The sequence below is a fragment of the Copadichromis virginalis genome, linkage group LG5 (assembly GCF_057382275.1).
Source record: "Copadichromis virginalis isolate Kocher_CV1m ecotype Utaka linkage group LG5, C_Virginalis_male_GT1.1, whole genome shotgun sequence".
NCBI lineage: Eukaryota > Metazoa > Chordata > Actinopteri > Cichliformes > Cichlidae > Copadichromis > Copadichromis virginalis.
This window is the reverse complement of record NC_140622.1, coordinates 15947354-15968656: the sequence shown is the minus strand read 5'-3', so window position 1 is coordinate 15968656 and position 21303 is coordinate 15947354. Positions and strand designations below refer to the sequence as shown.

Genomic DNA, 21303 nt, shown 5'->3' with positions numbered 1-21303 from the left:
TCTGATTGATGCTTCACACATACACATATACACACAAACACGATTCCATCGCCTTATATTGTGGTCTGACTTTCGCTGTTATCTCTACGCAGATTAAAGTCCCCCCTTGTCAGCCAGCCCCAATCACCGGCCTTTATTAATTGGTCGACCTTTATTTACTTTCGTCTTTCTCTTCCCTCAAACCTGAGCTGTGCAGAATCCCAAATGCTAGCAAGTTAAACCGCAGCCTCAGTGCCCGTCCAAAACAAGACACCGACCTAGCCTTCACGGCTCATGGAGCTAACGTTAGCGGATTAGTGCACCCATCTGCAAGGCACAGGGAGAGCGCTGGCTAGCATACTCTGAGCCGAGAGAGGCCAGAGGGGCAACGGATGGATAAACAGGAAAGGCCTGCAGGGATGAAAGGGGGAAAAAAAACAGAGGAAAGCTGGAAGCAAGTAAACATATAAACTCAGTAACACTGGTGAATGATAGGAGAATTTTTGTCTGAGGCATAGCATGTGCTAGAGTAAGATTTGGAACTGAATAAGCTTACATGAGTTTATCAGATGTTTGACAGGAAATTAAGTAGCTGGACATTATTTAATGACTAACCGAGCAAGTCTTTTAAAAATAAATCTCAAACTATGAGGATTTCAAATGTTGGCATTTGCTGCGTATAAAGAGGATGATTATCGGAGTGAGAAAGACAGCAGGAAAACAAAAGGGATAGACAGATCGGCTGACAGTGGCATGTGGACAGAGAGACCTCTCCTGTCACCTCGTCTGCCCAAGAAACCACCGACCACGTGCTCCACAAGAGAAACCATCATCTGCACCATCTCTCTCTCTCTCACGCACACACATACACACAGCATAAACACACAAGTACTGTTTTGTCTTTTATCCAACCGAAGTATAAACATTCTTACAACAAACACACACACACATGTAGATACATATTCACAAAGTCATTCATCATCCTTCTCTTAGCTGCCTTATCCATTAGTTGCGCTCTCAGTGCCCCAACAAGTACAGCTCTTCCTGTAGGCTAGGCTTATCCTTCTCCTCTCCAGGTCCTTCTCTCTCTACCTCATCTCCACTTTGATGCTCAGTCTCCACATGTTTTTTTTTCTCATCCATTTTTTCTGTGCTAGCTGTACAAAATATACATTGCTTAAAAAAAAAAGGAAAGGACTACAGAGATTTTTACCGCGCTTTCTTATCCACCTCATGGTTTTACCTCTTGGGATTGCATGACATCAGGGATGGGTGTTTGTGTTCAAATATGCTTGCACCCCTAATTTAGACACCCGACAATCCCTTTTTGTTTCCTTTTATGCTCTAGCTTCATCCTGAATACAAAAAGCAGTGTTAAACATAAGAGTGAAATCTGCTCTCCTGATGGCAGGCATTTTACTCAGACCTTTAACACTCTCACACACAGTAGATAGGACTGGATAAGACTCATTTTCAGGCAGATAGAAATCAGATAGAAGCGTTTACACAGGGTTGATGGGAGCCCAGCTGACTCTGTGGTGTAAGTGGAGTTCTACTCACTAGACGGTAGCTGATCACAAGTCGAAGCACGACATAAAACGAATGAAGTTCCCTTTTTTTAACCACTGTTTCAATAAAACAAAAAACAAGCACCATTATTTTAAGTATTTAAAAGAAAATTGAGACAGGTGTACATAAGATTTCTTTTTCTATAACCTTAATTCTCTTCATTTTTTCCCCCTCATCCTATCATCTGACGATTTCTAAATGTTGTTACCATGGCAACCAGAGGATGGGTTTGTTGCCAATGCGGGACCCCCCCCCCCCACACACACACACACTTTAGTTTGCGTTCTCACAAAACCAGCACTCCAGTGCTATCTCATCCATCTGTAATTTGTTCCACCAAATTACATTGTGATGGGAGAAAGTAAATAAATAAATAAATAAACAAGTTTAAAGAATGAAAATCCTGCTAAAAGGTTTTGAATAAGCCAACTAAAGAGTGAAAGTGTTGTTCTTTTTTGTGAATGGACTGTGTCAAAAGAGGGAGCAAAGTGAGGCAAAGACAGAGTAAGCAGAGAGGAAATAAATATAATGAGTGACATTTCCAAATCAAATATGCATGAATCAACAATGCTTCCAATGGCACAACAAACAAATCCTCAAATTAAGGAGCATTCGGGCGGAAAATTGCGGGAGAGGAGTAGGAGTTACTTTATTCTAGAAACAAACAAAAAAAAGCTGGAGAGGGAGGAAAGAAGAAGGTCTCCTTGATGAATTATTTCCTGTTTCTTCTAGAGGAATTTTAACTTTCTTTGTCTCCTCTCATTTGTTGAGGAACTTGATTGCTTCCTTTATTTCTCCTCTCCTCTCCTCTCCACACCCATGGAAATAAACTGTTATTGTGAGCCTTGATGAGTGCCAAGCAAGGTTAGGGGTGGCTGGGCTCAGGTATGTTAAGACATACTTACGTGTTTATTTTGCTGCAAAGCAAGGCTCAGTCTCACTCGAGCAATCAAGGAGGTGGTTAACTTGATTGAGATTTGTGGGTACGAGGCTGCTGCTTTTTAACCCAAAAGTCTTTTTTTCCCTCATCTAGTAATGTGCGTGAATTTTGGGAAATGTGTGCTTTTATAGTGAGCGTTAGATGAGTAGATCAGTAGTTCTGCCGCACGTGCATGCTAAGCATATAGCTAGAGATAGCAGTGAGTGCTAGTATTCTGTGCCCGTGCAATACTCATTTAATGTATGATCCATTTTGGACACTAAAAATGGAGCAAGGGGGAAAAAATGAAATGGACCAATTCATGAGGCTATTTTCTGTCTGGGAGCTAACCAGCATTGACTTAAATCACTGATCCTGAATAATGCATTCAGTTAGGACCCATAGGTATTTGGACAATAACAGGATTTTTGTAATTTTGACTTTGTATGGCATCAGAGTGAATATGAATGAAGACTCAAGATGTGATGGAAATGCAGACTTTCAGCTTCAATTCAAGAGTTTTAACAAAAGTAGTGCATTAACTGTTGATTGTCAAGCAGGTTTATAGCAGGTGAGTCCTGTTCCCTCATTATTTGAAGATAAGTTGGACAGAAAAAAAATCTGGAGTTGCTTACAATTGTTGAACTTGTTTTTGAGGTGAAGCACCTTCACCACATGTAGTCAAGTTAAGAAGATTCTTGAGGAGGCCGGCATGTCATCATCCAAGTCTACAATCAAGACACACCTTCGTGAATGAAGTGAACTACACAGAGTTTACAACAAGGTGCAAACTGCTGATCACACTCGAGAACAGGAAGGTCGGATTAGATTTTGCCAGAAAACGTGTAAGAGAGCCTGCACTGTTTCTGGATAGGTGAAGCAAAATTTAAGCTGTACCAGTTTTTTTTTTTTACTGTCCTAAATAAGTGGTTTTCTGTACATCTGCAAGAGAGGTGAGATGAAGAAAATAGGGGTGTGCATGTGGGGAAAATGGTAAGATATTCTATTAACACATATTGATGTGTTTATGTGCTATAAGTGTGGGCACTGTGCATATCGAAACAGAGCAGTGGTGGTAGGAGACACATTAACAAACACTTGAAGCCATTTACTCAAATGTTAGTCTGTGACACACTGACCAGCGATTAAGAAGAGATGCTGCATATCGGCTGTGCAACAATACAGTGACACATTTTCTCAAGTGATGGCTTTTCCTCACACACTCTTAACCAAATACACTTAAAGCATACAGCCTGCTCCCACATTCTTAAACAGCCACAGAAACACATGCTTAATGTTTGTTTTCACGCTCTCTTTTACACACACACAATGGCTGATGGGGTTATTTGTGATGGAGGTGTGAGGCCCCGGACGGTGACATTCTGGCACTCTGTGTTTGCCCTGGCTGGTGCTCAGACACTGAGCAGAACACACACACTAGGCCATAGGCCAAGGCTGCTTGAGGCGCCTTGCCTGGTGCATGGATATATATGCATGTTTGACTATACTGCTTTAGTGTGTGTTTGTGTGTGACTGTCACTGGCTCTTATCAGGACAGAGCACAACCAGCAGCACAGGGCTGCAGGGGTTATATGGGTGAGGTGGAGAAAAGACTGGCTGAATAATATCCATCTTTTTCTTTTCTTTCTTTTTTTTTTTTTGCTTTGTATCGCTCCATCCTGGTGTATTAATCTGTTAGTAATATCTGTTTTCTCCTCTATGTACACTCCTTTTTTCCCTTTTCTCCCTCCTTTACCCATACTGTTCCTTCATGCAGATCCGTTTGTCTTTCTTTACTTGCTCATCTGTTGCAATACCTAATTTCCCTTTTTATTCTGTTGAATTCCTCTCTCCACCTCAGTGCACCATGTAGCTCATAGCTGAACTTGCATAAACACACCCCCACATGTGAGTTTCTGCTCAGTATGAGGAGACGTGCCTAAGCCATATTTAATAAAATATAAACAATGCTGTGAAGAGGGAGCAAATAAATTAGGAAATGGGTGGAGGTGGAATGCAATATCCCTCATGCAGTTCTCCAAAACAATGCAGCACTTTCAATTGTGCATATATTTCACCAGAGACAAACCAAAGACAGACTAGAGGTGCTGTAATTGAGACCAGATGCAAACAGAACGAGTAGAGGGGGGAAAATGTAAAGAAACAGAGACAAGGGCAGGGAGTTAAACAGAGAAAGTCTGGCTGTAACGAGCAGCAGATTACATTCAGAGTGACGCAATTTATTTTCCAAATGCTCTCCAAAGTTGGAGGGAAGGAAGGGAGAGGGAGGGAAAGACGGGGAACATGGAGAGGAAGTGGAGGCGATGGGCTGAAGTAACCACAGCTTCTTTGCCAGATGGAGCATCGTCAGACCATGACCGTCCAATGTTTAACTCTTGGTTTGGTTTGGTAGCAGTGCACCTTCTTTAGCTTTTCAAACAGCTTCAGTCCTCTAGCTCTTCTGTTTGTTTTTTGTTTTTTTTTTCTTTGTGAGGCTCCCGAGGAAACTTCCAACAGTTAGTAACCGCATTTTGCCCCTCAGGGAAATCAGTGTGAGATTGTATCAGGTGTTTTGGTAGATTCTCTCATACATCCATGGTCATCCAATTCAGCCCTTCATTAAAGTTGCAGCACTCTGCATGTGTGTGTTGTTCTAGTTTTCCTAGTTCCTAGCGTCCTAATCATAGTGTTGGAAATGAGGCTCTGCTCTGGGTGTTACTGTATTTCGACGATTGGTCACATACAGTAAGATCCATACATCCCAGATGCTTAATCTCTGCCTGTCTGTGGCTGTTTTTAGTCGTAACATTCCCAAATCCCAGCTTTTTTTCTTCTTCCCCCTAATGTTCTTTCAGGATCTCTGCTCAAAGCTTCCATTATGACTTCTGCACTGCTTTGCACCATCCATCAGGCTCAGTAGAAGCGGGGAGGCTGGGTGGACTTTCGTGTAGTAGACAACTGCACAAAGACAGTTTTATTCATGGAAGAGGGAGAAGTTTAGCAAATGCAGCTTGTGTTAAGCGAGTATTAATAGCACGTTATTGGTGTATTTGGTTGAAAAGTCTTCATCCTCATACGACATTGAGAAAATGTGAAGAATTCTCTCCTTGATGTAATTCGCCGACAGACGACAAAGCCCACTGATGCTGCAGGTATCACCCCAGCTGTGCTAGCACACCAGCTGCAGCACTGAATACAATACAAGTGAAAGCTAAATGAAGAGTAGGTGTGAAGTAAAGATTCACAGGAATGGACACATAGGCACACTCATAGGAATATGACATGATAGATGCACAGGGGTTTGCAGCACGCGTGGATTAGTGTTTTTTCTTTGTGCCAGTGTGTTTCTTTGTGTCAGTCACATGTCCCAGTGGTTCAATTATTCAGGCTGTGTTAAATCTTCATTTCCGCAGCCCTCACAGCCAGCCTGCCTAATGGTGAACACAGATGAATATTGCATTTTCGCCATCAACCCCTGCGTGTGTCAAAGACAGGATAGAAGAAATAAATACAGAGTCACTGAAGGAAGGAGATGTCAGCAGTTGGAGTAGTAACACAGTAAAGTGAGCTGAAGGAAAAGCAAACTCCGAAGTGCAGGCAGATCAGAAAAGGAGAGCGATTGTGATTGAGAAACGCTAACTGCCTGCTGGGATGGAGAGGCATAGAGAAAGAGAGGCAGGAAATAAAATCCGGTAGCGTGCTGAGTCGCCCAGTCTCACAAGACCAGCTAACTGTGTCTGTCATGTTGGGCTTTTCACTGTGCTGTTTTAGTAAAGTGGCTCTCACTGATTTTTATTCCAGCCTCCATTTCATGACACTATTGCACTCCTATAGAAACTCAAGATGGACAGTGATGCACTTACATACAAGCTTCAGAAAGATGGAGTTATTTTTTTTAACCTTTTGAACCTTGACGTTATTTTAAAACACAAAGCTCTATAAATAAAGAATATATTTATGTATATTAATTTTTTTAATCTCCTAGCTGCTTTTGCATGCCATCCTTACTTCAGCAGCAGGGTTGTTAACCTACCTTTTCTTTGAAAATTGGCCTAAGGGGAGGTTGTTCGCACAGTGCTCTTTGTTCCATTGTTATGCATCTGATTAGAAGCACTGATCAAGTCCTCACCCTTGCTGGCATCAAAATACGTGGGGGGAAATCACATAAAATCATATAAAAACAAAGTGTAGAATTCATGTAGTTTGATTTAAGACTACGATAGTCAGACGTCATTAGATCTGAAGTAAACCTTCACCTTATGCTGCCAGTTTTACATGATTCAGCACATTTTGGGGGTGGAAACATTTCTTTGACGATTTGATTAGTTACATATGTGAGCTAAAAGACAAATGTAATTGTTTTGACTTTTCTCTTTAATTTTGACTGATTTATTAGACTTGTTTTATACTATTTTACCCTTTTAAGGAATGTGCAGAAAGTGTGTTGGTACACTGTTCAGTTCCAAATTTATCAGCGGACCTTTGCACTTTGGATTCTTAATGACCAGCTTCTTTAAGATCATAAATGTGTAAATCATGGTAACAAAGCTGATCAGGGTTAATCATTAAGGGAATCTGCAAACAAAATTAGAAATGAGATAATATTGGTCTGCTCATCCACTTAATCTGGAAAACAAAAGTCAGTTTTAGTCTATCCTTTTGCTGAATTATGGTGCTGTCTTCAGAGAAGAGGCATGAGGCAGGAGACAGGAGAGCGTATCTACCTCTAAAATCGAAGCTTGTCTTTGAAAAGCTGAAAAGCACAAGGTTTGATTGCTGCTGACATATCTGGGTTAGAATGATAACGGGGTGCCAAGCGCCCCCACCCCTCCCCCTCTACTCTATGAAAATCCATAAGGAGAAAAAAAAATAAAGGATGTGCTCTCAAAAAAATATTCACACATTCTTGCTTTTTATTGTTTTATGGCATACTGCGCCATGTGTGTCGAGGGGATAAACTGTGTAGGTTTGGCAGCTTTCTTGTAAGTCAAGGATGAGGGATTAGGAGATGAAATCAACATGTATGTTTGCTTGGGTGTTACATCAAAGCAGTCTGAGTGTGCGTGTGTGTTTGCACAGCATAGGAGGATCATGTATGTAGGTAGGTTCAGTCAAGCATCTGCTCTGTGAGACTTTGATAATCCATGTTGAATTACATTTATATCACACATTCTCTGGCATCTCACTTTAAATTAAACTCTCCATTCTCTGCTCCTTCATTCCTCTGCGCTCATCCCCTTATTTCCCTCTCTCTCAGTCTTCCTCCCTACATCGCTGCTCTGCTAAGAAAGCAGGGCGTGGGCAGACAATCTCATAGTCCCTTTCAAGGTTCAAAGTCCCTTTTCTTCCTCTGCTTCCCTCGCTCCTGCTCTGTTCTACATGTTGCTGCCTTATTAAGTTGTTCCACTCTTTCCCCCACAGTCTCTCTCCCTCCCTCCCCCCCACAGTAGGTGTCTGTCTGGTCACAGAACATCTTTCTGGTTTCTGCCTGCTAATAAGCTCGCATCAACTTTGTGTGCACACGTGCTTCCGCATATGAACCACACCCTGCAGCTTATGGAGATGTTCCGTTTTATTCACTTTTAATAATACTTGCACCTCTGGGTGTCATATATTACATGTGTTGTAGTAATTGTATCATTGTGTACTTAATGGCTTGTAGATTTAAGGCTTAATATGCCTGTGCACTCTCCTTCTGGTCTTTATATTCAGACCTAATGGATCTTATGTTTTTTCCTTACTAGTATGAGTCCAAAGTCCAAAACTAGTACATGCACAAAGACACTCTCTCTCTCTCTCACACTCACACACGCACACGCACACACACACACACACACACACACACACACACACACACTCACTCATTTAAAGAAGCACATGGCTGCAAGCCAGCTGCTACACAGAAGACAAGGGAGCAAGAGACTATGTGGTCCTTGAAATGACAATATGATGTATGACATGTCATGGCATGGTGTTACGTGGCTTACATCAATTAAGGAATGAGCTTCAATTAACAATGTGGTTTAAATTCCCCCAAATCTCATTTAAAAAGCTGTTTCTTAAACCTGAAAACCATTCATATGTCTTTAAATGATCAGTTATTAAGCATTAAACAATTCATGTAGATGAAAAGAACAATGTAGTCTAATCAGTAACCACCGCAGTATATTATAGTACTGTTATCACATTTCCACCCGTAGAATCTTTTGTAAGTGATTCTGTTGTTGATTTGGCGTCATCGTACTGCACTGTTGATGTTTAATTTTACCACCTGTGTTCTGTTTTGTGTCTGGGTATTTATCTTTCTGGAACATAACGATGCTGTATGGCTGTATATGATCTTTGGTGGCACAGATATTAAAACGCTGAAATTCCAGCTGCAAATACAGTTAAACGGATAATATAACAATGTGACTGTGGTTTATGTTTTAATTATTCAGCATTACGTATTAGTTGACTGGAGGTGGGTGGCCCTCAACAAAGGTTACTTGTTTAAGATGTTAACCTTCAGTTTTAATGGTGCAATTTTCACACTGCTAAAATGTGTGATCCACCCAGTGCTATTTATTAATGTATAGTGGATTGAACTAAAGGATAAATGGGACTCTGAAGTTCAAGGCTGCAGCTCTTTGGTTTGCGATGTGAGACCTCTGTCAGAAACCCTGGGGGCCATGTCGACAGCCGGCAGGGGGGTGGGCGTCCAACACTCTCCATATACCCTTTTGTCTGCCCCCCTCGTGACTGACACACATGGACACACTTACATGCACACATACACACTGTCCCTGTTATTGTACCAGTGTGCCCCCCCTCAGCTCCTGTGTGACCATCTATGCCATCTCATCTCTCCCCCGGGTTGCCCATATCGCTTTACTTCATAATTTAGCGTGTTATTTTTTCTCCTCCCTGATCTATAGTCCCCACATCACAGAGGCAGCTAATTAATTATGGATGGATGCAGGGGGTGGGGGCTAAGAGAGACTAGGGGGGGCTTTAAAAAAACGACCAGACATCCACCTCATTACATATGCGCAGTGTTTTTGGAGCTTTATTAATTTATATCTTGTCAGGCTATGCCACAGCCTTCAGAACTCTTTTGGCTTTTTAATACAGTTATTTATTTATATAGCGCCGCACACTGACTTTTGCCTTCATCCTCCCACTCTGCGCTCGCTTTCTTTTTCTCTCCTTTCACACCACCCCGTCGAAGTCTTGATTTTAATCTCTCACCTTCAACATATCTGCATGAACACACAGACATGCGCACTTTCCTGCCGACTGTCTCATTATCTGCTCTTGGCGGATGTTAAAAGGTGTTTTGCTCACCTGCAAGAAGAGATTATCTCCTTTCCCTGCCGAACACTGGTTTTATTAATTTTTCTCTCTCGTATATTTTCTCATTTGGTGTGGTAGACGTAGCGTGTAAATATCAGAGCACTGAAAATGAAGGAATTTATTAGATTGAGCTGGAACTGGAATGGCAGTTTGAGTACTTGCACTCAAAACTTACTTCTGCAGTAGCATTTTTTAATGACCCCGTCTTTATTAAATACAATTAAATTAAATATTACAGTCTATATAATTATATATTCCTTTACTGTAAAAGAGTGGTGGGACTAGCCTCAGGCAGAAAAGCTAACAGGGGCCTTTGAGGGAAAACAAATACAAAGAGGTGAGGAAAGCCCTCCGGCTACTTTAACAGAAGCTGCAGACTTGGACTTCAGCCATCAAAAAACACACACACTTTGCAACATCGACACTCGTTGTTATTCTCAAAAACACAGGTACATGCTCCTAGAGCACAGTCCAGTCAGTGTGGGAGGATTTGACATTGTCATAATTAGTACAGTCAGAAGAAAAGAGTTAAATTTGGCAAAGGGGTTTTCTGTTACACTATCTACATCTGTTGTTTTTAAAAATACTTATAAAGATGTCAGAATGCAAAGACAGTCATCAAAATCTTAAGATTGAGCAGATGTTTTTGTGCTGTGTTCTCTTTTGGAGAAACCATCTGTGGCGCGCATTCCTTCAGGCATCTTTTCCACTTCACGGGCGCATGCGACTTTACCGTGGTTACACTACAGTGAGATTAAGTGATCCTTATGATGAAGCGAGCTGCTGTTCTGTGCAAACAGTTCCTGGTGTGAAGCATTTATGTGTAAAGACGAACTCAAATCAGCCTTCGATCATCTATTGAATAAAATTTGCAAATGCAACATAAAACGTGTGCAGGTAGGTACAAAAAGACTGCAGATGCTTACATTTTTTACATGTCATATCTAGCCAATAAAGCCACAGTATCCGCCTTCACAGATGAATTGAAGTTCGAGAAGTCAGGAAAAGGAAGGAAATAAAGGTTCAAACGAATCCCCCCCAGTGAAATATTGTTTCGGTGCACCCTGCACTTTGTAGCCCTAATGCAAGCTTTGAACTGTTTTGGCACCTGTCACAAAAACTGATGGAATAGTTTTTCCTTGCAGAGCACTTTCTTCTTTATCCTGCTCTCTTTCCCACAATGTCCTGTTTTTCCTGCCTTCTACCTCCTTTCTCTTTTTCTCCCGGAACTCCTTTCCATTGTGTCTCGAAAGCACCATCAGCTTGTATTTGAACAAAGTACTTAATTGAATTTTCTTCTATTTTTCTGCATTGACACCCTTAAAATGCCCAAAGAGGAAAAAAGTTGTGTATTATTATTATTATTATTATTATTATTATTATTATTATAGTTTAACCTATTAAATAATTGTTTTGCTTTTTATTAGAATTTAATACAGAAGACTGAAAGAAGCAAAGGGCAGTATAATGACGACTGGTAGAAAAAACGTTCTGCTGACACAAATTCAATAGACGGATAAATAAAACTTTGGCTAGCTGCAGCTTGTCCTACAGGCTATGTTAGCTTCTAACACATTGGCTTCTACTAGTTAGCTTTAACAGCGGGATACTGAAACCTTTCCTTTCCTCTCTTGTGGCTCCCTGGACAATGCAAGCCCACGGCTTTTGACATGAGCATTTCTTCCCCCTCTGAAGCAGACTTCAAACCGCATCATCTCTCTCCTCTTTCTCCCGCTCACTCTGTCTCTACCCTTCCATCAATTTTCAAGTGTTTTCAGATACTCTAGGCAGTTAATTAAGTAGGACATTGTCATGGGGCTTGGGTACATGGTGTGGATGATGCTGGATGAATGTGTGATAAAGAGATCGAAGTGATGCAGAGGGATTCAGGCATTCTACCTGAATATTTGTCATTTCCTGATTCTTGTATTATTTTTCTTTTTATTTCCTTTTGATCCCTCTTTATTCAGTCTTCATATCCTTTTTTTCTCCTTTCCTTTTTTCCTTTGCTTCTCTTACTACTCAGCTTTCTTTTCCTGATGCTCGCTCCCCAGTTAAACTGGTTCCTCTGGTTCTTGCTGTTTCCTTCATTTATTTCTCTTCTTCTCAACAATCTTTCCTCTCCTTTCTTTCCTCCATTCCCTACTTCACTCCCTCCTTCTACACCATCCATTTTCCCTGCACACCAATCTTCCCCACACCCGCCGCCTTCTTCCTAGTTGATTATACATCAGGTCTTCAGCAACCCGCTTCTTCCTACTATAGTATTCCCCTCTCTCATTATGTGTTGTGCATGTGTTTGTGTGTGATCAGACACACAAGGCCAGGGCTAAGCAGGCTAATGAACAAACTCCAGCATTGTGTTCAGGCCCTGGGGACATGCTGTAGCTTCTAATGTATAATAGCTACAGCTAGAGGAGGGGAAAGAAAAAATCACTGACAGTGAGCCAGCTATCTGCTTAAAGAAACAACAAGAAGTGAAGGAGAGGCTGTGTATTGTGAATATTTTACAAGGATCTGGTCAGTGCTTTCCTTTTCCCTTAGTGTATCTTATTCTTGCCTTTGGACTTGTCAGCGTGAGTGTGTTGCTCTGTAGAGCTGCACTATCTTGCTGGGACTATGAAATCTAAAATGAATACTTTTAGAGGAACACTCTGAATCTTAATCTATTGTTTTAGGGCCTTTTATCCTTCTGAAAGAAGTCCAGTTTGCATTCTCTATCTGCACATGTCTCTTATAATTTGAGTTACTTTACAGTGTCTCTAGGTTGTAAAATTTGTGATTTGTCAGCACTGATCTGGTTTATTATCCTTTTGTCTCAAGAGGCAGAGTACGGGGTGGGATGGTTCCACCCAAGTTTTAAGTCATGTTTTTTAGGATCTGTCACCCACCCTCCTGCTCTCTTTCTCTGGCTCTCATTCTAACTGTTGACAGGATCTGCATCAGTGCCAGATCGTGGCATGAACACTCTAATGACTTCATTTCTTCCAGCACATGCACAAATGCATATCTAGGGAACATTACATACTGAGCAGACTGCCCAATCTACTTCTTGTTCAGCAAACACATGCGACCATACTTAATTAGTCCAATTGCATATTGAGAAACCTATTTGTCTTACACATCTATGGAAGGACACACACACACACACACACCCTCTGGGGTTGTGTACTGCAGTGATGTAAGCCAGTGGATGGGCTACTTCCAGATGATCCAAACAAGACATTCAGCTCTGGCCAATATCACCGTGAGAGCGTGCGCACACACTCACACAGACAGGCTGAACACAAGTTCATGAGCTCATTACTCCATTCCACACATGGATATAATACGCTGGAGCGCATCCTCGTGCCAAAACAATGTTACACCATTGTGATGCGAGTAATTTTACTTGGTAGATAATAGTTTATGAGCTATAGACAAAAAGCTTTTTGCTCTAATGTTGTTGTACAGCATTAATCTGGTGCAAGGCCAGCAGGAGTGTTGCACAAGCATACAGCACGCGAACAGTGCATCACAGCGCGACTCTAGACTAGAGCGTGTTATGGGAAATCTAGCATGAAGGCAAATACAGTACGCAAGCCTCGGCCTTCTTGCCTCTTCAGCTGTTAACAGCAAACAAATGATATATTTTGTCATCCCAGCTCTTATCTTGTTGTTATTCACTTCTTGTTTGCATGCCTTTCTGACTTTGTGGAATTATCTGACTCTCTTTATTCTTTAACGGTCTTGTCTTGGGTGTAAAAGTTAAGCATTTATTTTCCCCACATTTGTTTTTCACAGGATTGCCCTCAGATTCTGCCGTCAACCCAGATATACATCCCTGTCGGGGTAACAAAGCCAATCACCTTAGCTGCAAAGAACCTGCCACAGCCCCAGTCTGGACAGAGAAACTATGAGTGCGTCTTCCACATCCAGGGGGAGATCCACAATGTGCCTGCACTGCGATTCAACAGCACCTCCATCCAGTGCCAGAAAACTGCGGTTAGTATGGAGAGATTGAATGTATTTATTTTATGCAATCAAGCTGAATGAAGCGATGTTAATGGTGAAAAACAAAGCAGGTGTTGTGATGTACACTAACAGTTTGAAAGGTGGGGGGGGATTTCTGTCGCTCACTTGTAAAATAAAAGCAGCCAAAATTCCTGAACACTGAACAGGGCAAGAACTGCACACAGAGTAGAAGGATAACCATTAAGCACTGTTACTTTTGACCTAATCAATGCAACTAGGTATCTAAATCATGCTCCCAGTGCGGGCATTGACTTGGCCAAGGTTAAATAATGGTCTCCTACAGGTAATGGCTATCTAGACACTAATGTGCTCATTGTCCTGATAGATGTCGTGCATTACTTGGACACTAGCATAGTCTTGATCAAAATAAATGATGTAATACTATAGAATTGATAGTTAGCAATTAGATATTGTGACGGCAAGTGTTTACATTTGAATTAATACAAATTTATAATGAGGCATTTCCTGTTCTGGTCCAAATCATAACAGATTGTCATGGCTGATGTGTAATATATAAATTATTGATCAGGTACGATGGTCAGCCATAGTGTTTTGTTTTTTCCCCCCAATGCTTCTGTTATTTATTTATTTTTTTAATTTATTCATGGCTTTGTCTGATAGGGATGAGTGGTTAGTTGGTTGGTGTCTTCCAGATTAAAGCAGTCTAAAGGAGTATTTTGTTTCTTTGCAGAAGTTTTTAATAAGTGTAGAGCGTTTGCTGGTAGGTTGAAGTGTTTCTGCGTGTAGGCCCATGCCTGTCCAATGTGTTGAAATGTGGTTGTGTGTTTATATTTTTATATATATATAAATATATGTGTGTGTGTGTGTGTGTGTGTGTGTGTGTGTGTGTGTGTGTGTGTGTTTGTGTTTGTGAGGCTTCAAACTAGCATGACAGATAAGAGGTAGCTAGCGTCGCGCTTCACTGAGGCTGAAAATGTGAAGAGGAAGTCTGTCTCTGAAGCTAGTTGGGAGCGGATTGATCATGTTTACACCTCGACTCTATACCTCTCCCTCTCCCTTCCTCTGTGTCTGTAGAGCCCATCTTTCTCCCTGTCTCTCTTCCTCCCACTGACTGTCATTCTTTCTTCTTCCTGCTCTTCCCTACTTTTCTCACTCCATCTCCCTCGTCTCTCATAAGTTCACTTTTGCTACTTGTTTCTGTTCGTGTCTGATTCCATCCTAAGATATACGATGCCATTAGAGCTGCTGCTGTTAATTTAGTTTTACATGAGGATGTTTAGCTGCCACAATAACACACTTGGAAGAAAATAGATTCAGAGACAGTAGAAACCTCAGGATGTCTCTGCCTAATAAGATTTAGCACTTACTCACTTCTCAATTAGCAGCAACTGGTCATAATAGGCACAGATTGCCACAGGAATTCAGACACTGGCAGACACATTTAGAGTACAGGGTAGCAGTAGTCTCTGTTTAGCTGTATAGCTTGATGTGTAGCTGCTGTGACGGCTAGCACAGTGTTTGATTCTGTCTGTATCGACGGACAGTCTTTAGGTGTTGGCACACGCTAGCCAGTTGTTTGTGAAGGCAGGGCTAATTACCTAACGCAAGGCTTGTCTCTCCACAGAGATGCTTGTTTATTGACTGTTTATTGTAGCTGCAAGGCCAGTGTTAATCAACAGCAAAGCCTAGCCTCAGCCAAAAGCTGAATTTCTCCATTTGATGTCCACAAAGCAGACATGCTAGCAGTAATTAGCGCGGGACTGTCAACACTTAGCCCCTGTTAGCAAATAGCAGTGGCATCCTGACTGTATGGCCAGATATCGATGTAGCGTGTTCATCTAGTGTGCATGCATCCATATTTAGTTTCAGAGTAGGAAAAAGGTGCCAGCTGCATGAACTTGCAGTTAGGGCATAATTCATACTGGCTCAAGATTAAGAGTTTAATTATGTGTCATGAATTATTACTTTGAGAGTCTTATTATAGCTCTGGAGCGGCATTTTGGAAGAAGCGGGTCTTAAATATTAGTTTATCTATTTATAGACCTTTATATCTCTACTTTCTGCAAGCACCCCTCCGTGATTGTTCTTACTTTGACAGTGTTCAGAACCAACTCAATAAATCATGAATGGTTCTGCAGTAGAAATAGACTTTATCTGTTATACTGTGTGCACACTGCTGCCTCAGCTTGCAGGCATACAGCTGTGAGGATAGGGGTCGATCAGTGTTTGTTCATGTGTGCACATCTGCATGCTTCTATATTCCTTAGGCTACGGATCCCCGGGTAGCTATGCATGAGTGTGTTTGGATGTGCAGTTCCAGAAGAAGACTGTAAGGGGCATTACACTTGCTGATCAGTGTGATAAACACAAGCGCTGCATAATCCACAATATAGCTTTTTGTTTGAGATCCACAGCAAGTGCCATATGAGACACATTACTTAGAAAAGGTGAAGATGAGGGCTGAGATGAGACGTGTGCTGAGAATTTCTATAAAGTGAAGAGGAAGTACAGAGTGGACAGTATACGTGAAGGTGGGAAATGTTGATGAAAGGAGAAGGGATAAAAAGAGTGGTACAACTACAAATCAGTGGAAAAAGAATATAGGAGAAGGCAACGTGGACTAGGGAAATTGGTGCGTAGTTGACAATTTCAGGTGAGATGAATGGAGAAAAGTGAGAGGGAGAGTGATATTGAAAAGAACAGAGGGGGAAAATGAGATGAGAAGCTGTAAGAGAGAAAATCAGCTCAAAAGTGTCTCCTGAGGCCAAAACTCATTCTCCTTTCTTTTATACAATATCATCAGACTATCCGAAAGAAATAACTATCCACAGGATATTCAAGACATCCACAGTCGGATAATGTTTAAACTTTAGTTTCCCATACCTTACTGCTCTTACAGTGACCATAATAACTCAATGCTCTTGCGTTGTATCTCCTAACAGGAGGCTGTCAATATCCAACTGCATATGTGGCAGACATGATATATGATAGTGTAACTTCAGCTCTATGCTAACCTTGTTGGGTATTGACTTTCCATATCTGCTCATGGGAGAAAATATTGGTGCTGTGGTATTTCTGTATAAGGTTACTGTACATACCAGCTGATCCCAACGGGGAAAGAGCAAGCATATCATAAGACCAGAGAAAGAATGCAATATTGGAAAACGGTTTTCTTTTGCAAGAGGGGACACGAAACAAGCCTTTGTCTTCATGGTGTTAAGACTTTGAAGAGTCATGCATTTAGAGTAAGGGTTTAAAAACACTGCTCAGAGCTCTAATTTCTGCTTTACATTTTTAACTTTTGAAGTTGGGTATATAGCCAAAAGTAATTCAGCATTTATTCTTTAGGAACCTGTGAAAGTTGGTGAAATGGCAGATTGTCAGAAGTCCATTTGCAAGTTAATTAGAGAAAAATGCTGATCATTTTATAAGAAGAAAAAAAGTGTCCTATTCGTATTTATTAGTGCCAAACAAGCCCACATTACTACTGACACATACAGAGCCATCCGCTATGCCTTATGGTAGCAGTTAACTCCGATCAGCAGCGACCAAACCAACAAGCTGGTGTCTACATTGGTGCCTTCCGGTTTTCTGACCCGGTCCAGACAGCTTCCTTGTGTGTGATCCAATCAGGGGCTTCGGTTAAGGTACAAAGGCCAATAGGATGCTGAGCTGTGGGCTGGGAAGTTGTGCTCATAGTGCCAGAGGGGTCGCTGGAGCAACAAACACATGTACACACAATTCTTTCACACACAAATGACTGCAGTCTTGGGTCAGACAGACTGATGTAGCGCAGCTGGACATCGTTTGAAGGTTGTGGGTGAGAGACGAGAGTCAAACTGTTCAAGACTTTTTGTTTCTGTTCTTTTATCTTCATGTGTTCTTAGCCTTTTGTCCATTTGTGCGTCTCCATTCTCCTACCCTCAGTTCCCTCTTTATCCTTCTTCCTTGTTTCTCCCCGGAGGGCAGGAATGAGAGGACAGATAATATCAGAGCGGGCCTTACACCATTACCTTCTGTCTGATAAACAGCTCGGCCACTCCATCACCCTCTTTCTCCCAGTCCTTCACCAGTGGAGAAAAAAAGCAGACATGGGGGCAGGAGGAGAAAATCTAGTTTGGGATAGAGTGTGTGTCTGTGTGCTTCGCTTCTGTGTATAGAGAGCAGCTGTTTGTTAAAGTAGAGATGCGAAGTATCAGGGGTCCTGATGGCATCCAATTAAGGGAGATAAAATGATGATGAATTGCTGCTGGGCAGTGGAGACCAGTGCTCCTGTATCAGTGTGTGTGTGTATGCACATATGAGCTCACTTATACAGGAAGAGAGCAGAAGAAAGCAACCATACTGATTTGGGGAAGATTGTGTTGGGGAAAACAAAGAAGAGCGGGGTTGGAAAAGAAAAGACACAAAAGGGAAGTTTCTAGCCAGAGCTTCCAGGAAAAAGAGAGGTAGAGAGCAGTGTGCAAGATGGATGAGGAGGAGGAGAAGTGAAAGAAGAAGGGTGTATTGAGACTGTACTGTGAGAGAGTTTTGAGGAGAGGACAAATTGTCTGCTGGCTTCCGATGGGAAATGAGAGAAGTATGGCAGACAAGAAAGATGGATAAATAGATGAATGAATGGATAGACTGAGAAAACAGAGGTCTAGAGAAGAGGCTAAACATGTCTGCAGGGAGAGTGGTTAACACAAACCACACTGGTCTAATGGTGTCACACACCCTGTGATGTGTGTGTGTGTGTGTGTGTGTGTTTGTAAGAAAGAGAGAGAGAGGGCTGAAGCTCAGTCCTAATACAAACTAAACTCTTGACTTTTTATGGGAACAATAAAACTAAAGTACTAAATTGCATATTAAAAAAATTAAAATATAAACGCACTATAGCATGCACATATATTCATACACACATAGTGCTAAAGGTAGCAGGAAAAGGCTAATGAGGGCCTCGGTGCTGTTGGGTGGAGGGTTGGTGCAGCAGAGCAGAGTACAGTCTGGCCTGGCATGGCCTAGCTCAGCTTAATGAGATATAAACACTAGATCTGCCATTGCACTCAGCCACAGCACACACTGACACTGTTTTAATTGGCTTGCACATTCTGTGTGTATTGTGTGGGGATGGATTTGGGGAAAAAGCAGTAGACGTTCACTGGGTTTTACTGTGGATAGCTGCAGATGAAAGATTATCATCATGTGGCAGCCCAGACTCATCTGATCTGTTACAATGTTGTTTAAAGTTAATGTATTTGTCTTAGTAGATCTTATAGCTGGGAGAAACATGAGTCTTGATCATGTGATTTCCTACTATAGCTCAAATTACTTGTGTACATATCTGTTTAAGTTTGTGATATTTAAACAAGATCTTGTGTTTGCTCATCTGTCCTTATTTGGCATTTATCTGACTGCTCGCTGACCCATCTTCTATTAAAGCAGCTCAAAGTGAGAGAAAGAACAGACAATGACCTTCCTATAGTGTGCTCTTTTTTCCCTCTCCAGCAGTGCCCCCTTTTTTACCTCCCTCTCACATACTGTGTGTGTCTCCCTCATTTTCCTCTTCATCTCTGTCCTGTTGCTGGCTCACTTGCTCTCCTCCCTTCTGGCAGGTGAAGAGCACAGCTCCCACGCTGCTGTCCTGGATAAATAAGAATTAACTGCAGCACAGCTATCTGCATATGCCAACTTCTCCACCCCACTTTTCTTATCTATTTCTCATTTCTCTCCGTCTCCCTGCATCTCTGCAATTTGTAACATTTACTCCACATATCCTTTGTCTCATAGCAGCGCTGCACTTTTTCTAAATCATTATTTGAAGAGACATTTGAAAAGCTGAAGGGATTGTTATAGCAAGGCTCTCCTGCCATTACCCTGGTGAGAATAGAGACCATCAGGAGGTCAAGCCAGAGAAAAGACCTGGGCTTACTTTCACATCTCTTAGAGAGCATTTGCACACTTTTCTTTTCATGTGACTGTCTGAAGTGTGGCCATACATGTCAAACACCTTCTGATCACAGTATGCTGCCATAGAAGAATCAGTTTTCTTCTCCTTGTAAACATTCAAAAGATGCCTACCTTTTATTAGAAAATTCATCGTTCTACAAATATCGATGTGCACAGAATGAGCCTGTGCAGTTAAAGCACCATAAACATATTGTCAGTAATAGCATCTTACTATAAGCAAGTCATTCTATAAGAGATTAAAGTCTTTCATTAAAATATAATATTAGAAATTGGTAAATCTTCCTGGAAATCCTGTGATTAATTAAACCATTAAGTTAAGTTGCAGCATCACCTTATTTGTAATAAATACTGAGAGCATGGCTTGCACATGCTGACTTCATTTTGAAAAATTCGCAGTGGAGGAGACAGTGTAAAACTTTAAATGTTATTTTGTTTGCATATTGTGATAAAGGGCTGCATAAAAACAAAGTTTGTCATTTAATGCCAGTTAATGTCTTCTATTTGTTGCATATTTGTTGTTAGCTTTGTTAATGTCATGGAGAGTGCGCTCAGTGATGGCAAACTACTGGAGTTACTGAGTCAAATCAAAATGTGGTCTGTATTTCCTCATTATGGGACCAGCATATACATACATATGTTATTTGGCAGAGAAGTTAGTTAGTGGCCACCAGAAGAATGGCATTAAGTTGAGGTAGGAGAAAAAGTCTGACGCCACTGAAAATCTGGACATTTCTGCCAACTACCAAAAATCAGCCTTTTGTCCTGGGAGAATTTTAGCAAGCTTACACTAGCTTAATGCATAGGCTGAAAAATAAGAAACATTGACTATGGCAGCATTATTTTTCCCTCAACCCAGCATTTTTCTCCCCTCCACCCCTCTCTTTTTCTTTCCATCAATGAAGGAAGCATGCATGTGTGCAAACGGGTATGCACACATGTGCGTTATTGTGTCTGTGCTGGAGATAAGCTGGGGAACTGGGCCCAGCCATGCTCCAATCCTGTTAGCATTAGCGATTAGCACTGGCTAACAGGCTCCTATTATGAGCAGGGGCTGATTCTCTGTCGCCTGACCGTACACATGCACACACACACATGCGTACACACAAACACAAAACTATAAGACGGATTACCACTTGATCCTTGATAAGGAAGCTATATCTGCCCAGAAGTTGTGTGTGTGTGTATATAAAAGACTGATGGTGTGTACGACAAGACTTGGACATCCACTGTATGCCGAGTCTTATCTAGGCTGGCAAACACACATTTCACTTTACTTCACCGTGGAATATGTCAGAACTAGAATGATGTAGGTTGAAGGTTATGTTATGTCAACTAATGGTTTTTGGATCACCTTGAGAAATCTGTGAACAGAGGAAGAAGGTAACCCACATATTACATACATATCCCAGGCATGGGCCTGCCCTGGGCAAAAGGGATATTTTTTTTTTAGCACACCCTCAAAATGACCAATTATGAGGCTGTGGCTCTCATAGAATTTACCCATTGTTACCTGCCTTACTTTCCATCTTCACCCTACCTTTATTCATCTCCTTCATTCATCTACACCTGCCTCCCAT

General features: G+C 41.5%; 1 protein-coding gene across 1 annotated transcript in view; it reads left to right on the top strand.

Annotated features, from left to right (window-relative positions):
* The window catches only part of plxna1b (plexin A1b), a 182495-nt gene that overhangs the window by 110616 nt on the left and 50576 nt on the right, over window positions 1-21303 (top strand). The window contains exon 10 of the mRNA XM_085456200.1: window positions 13586-13786. Coding sequence (XP_085312326.1) covers window positions 13586-13786 — 201 coding nt within the window. The remainder of the gene's footprint in view (window positions 1-13585; window positions 13787-21303) is intronic.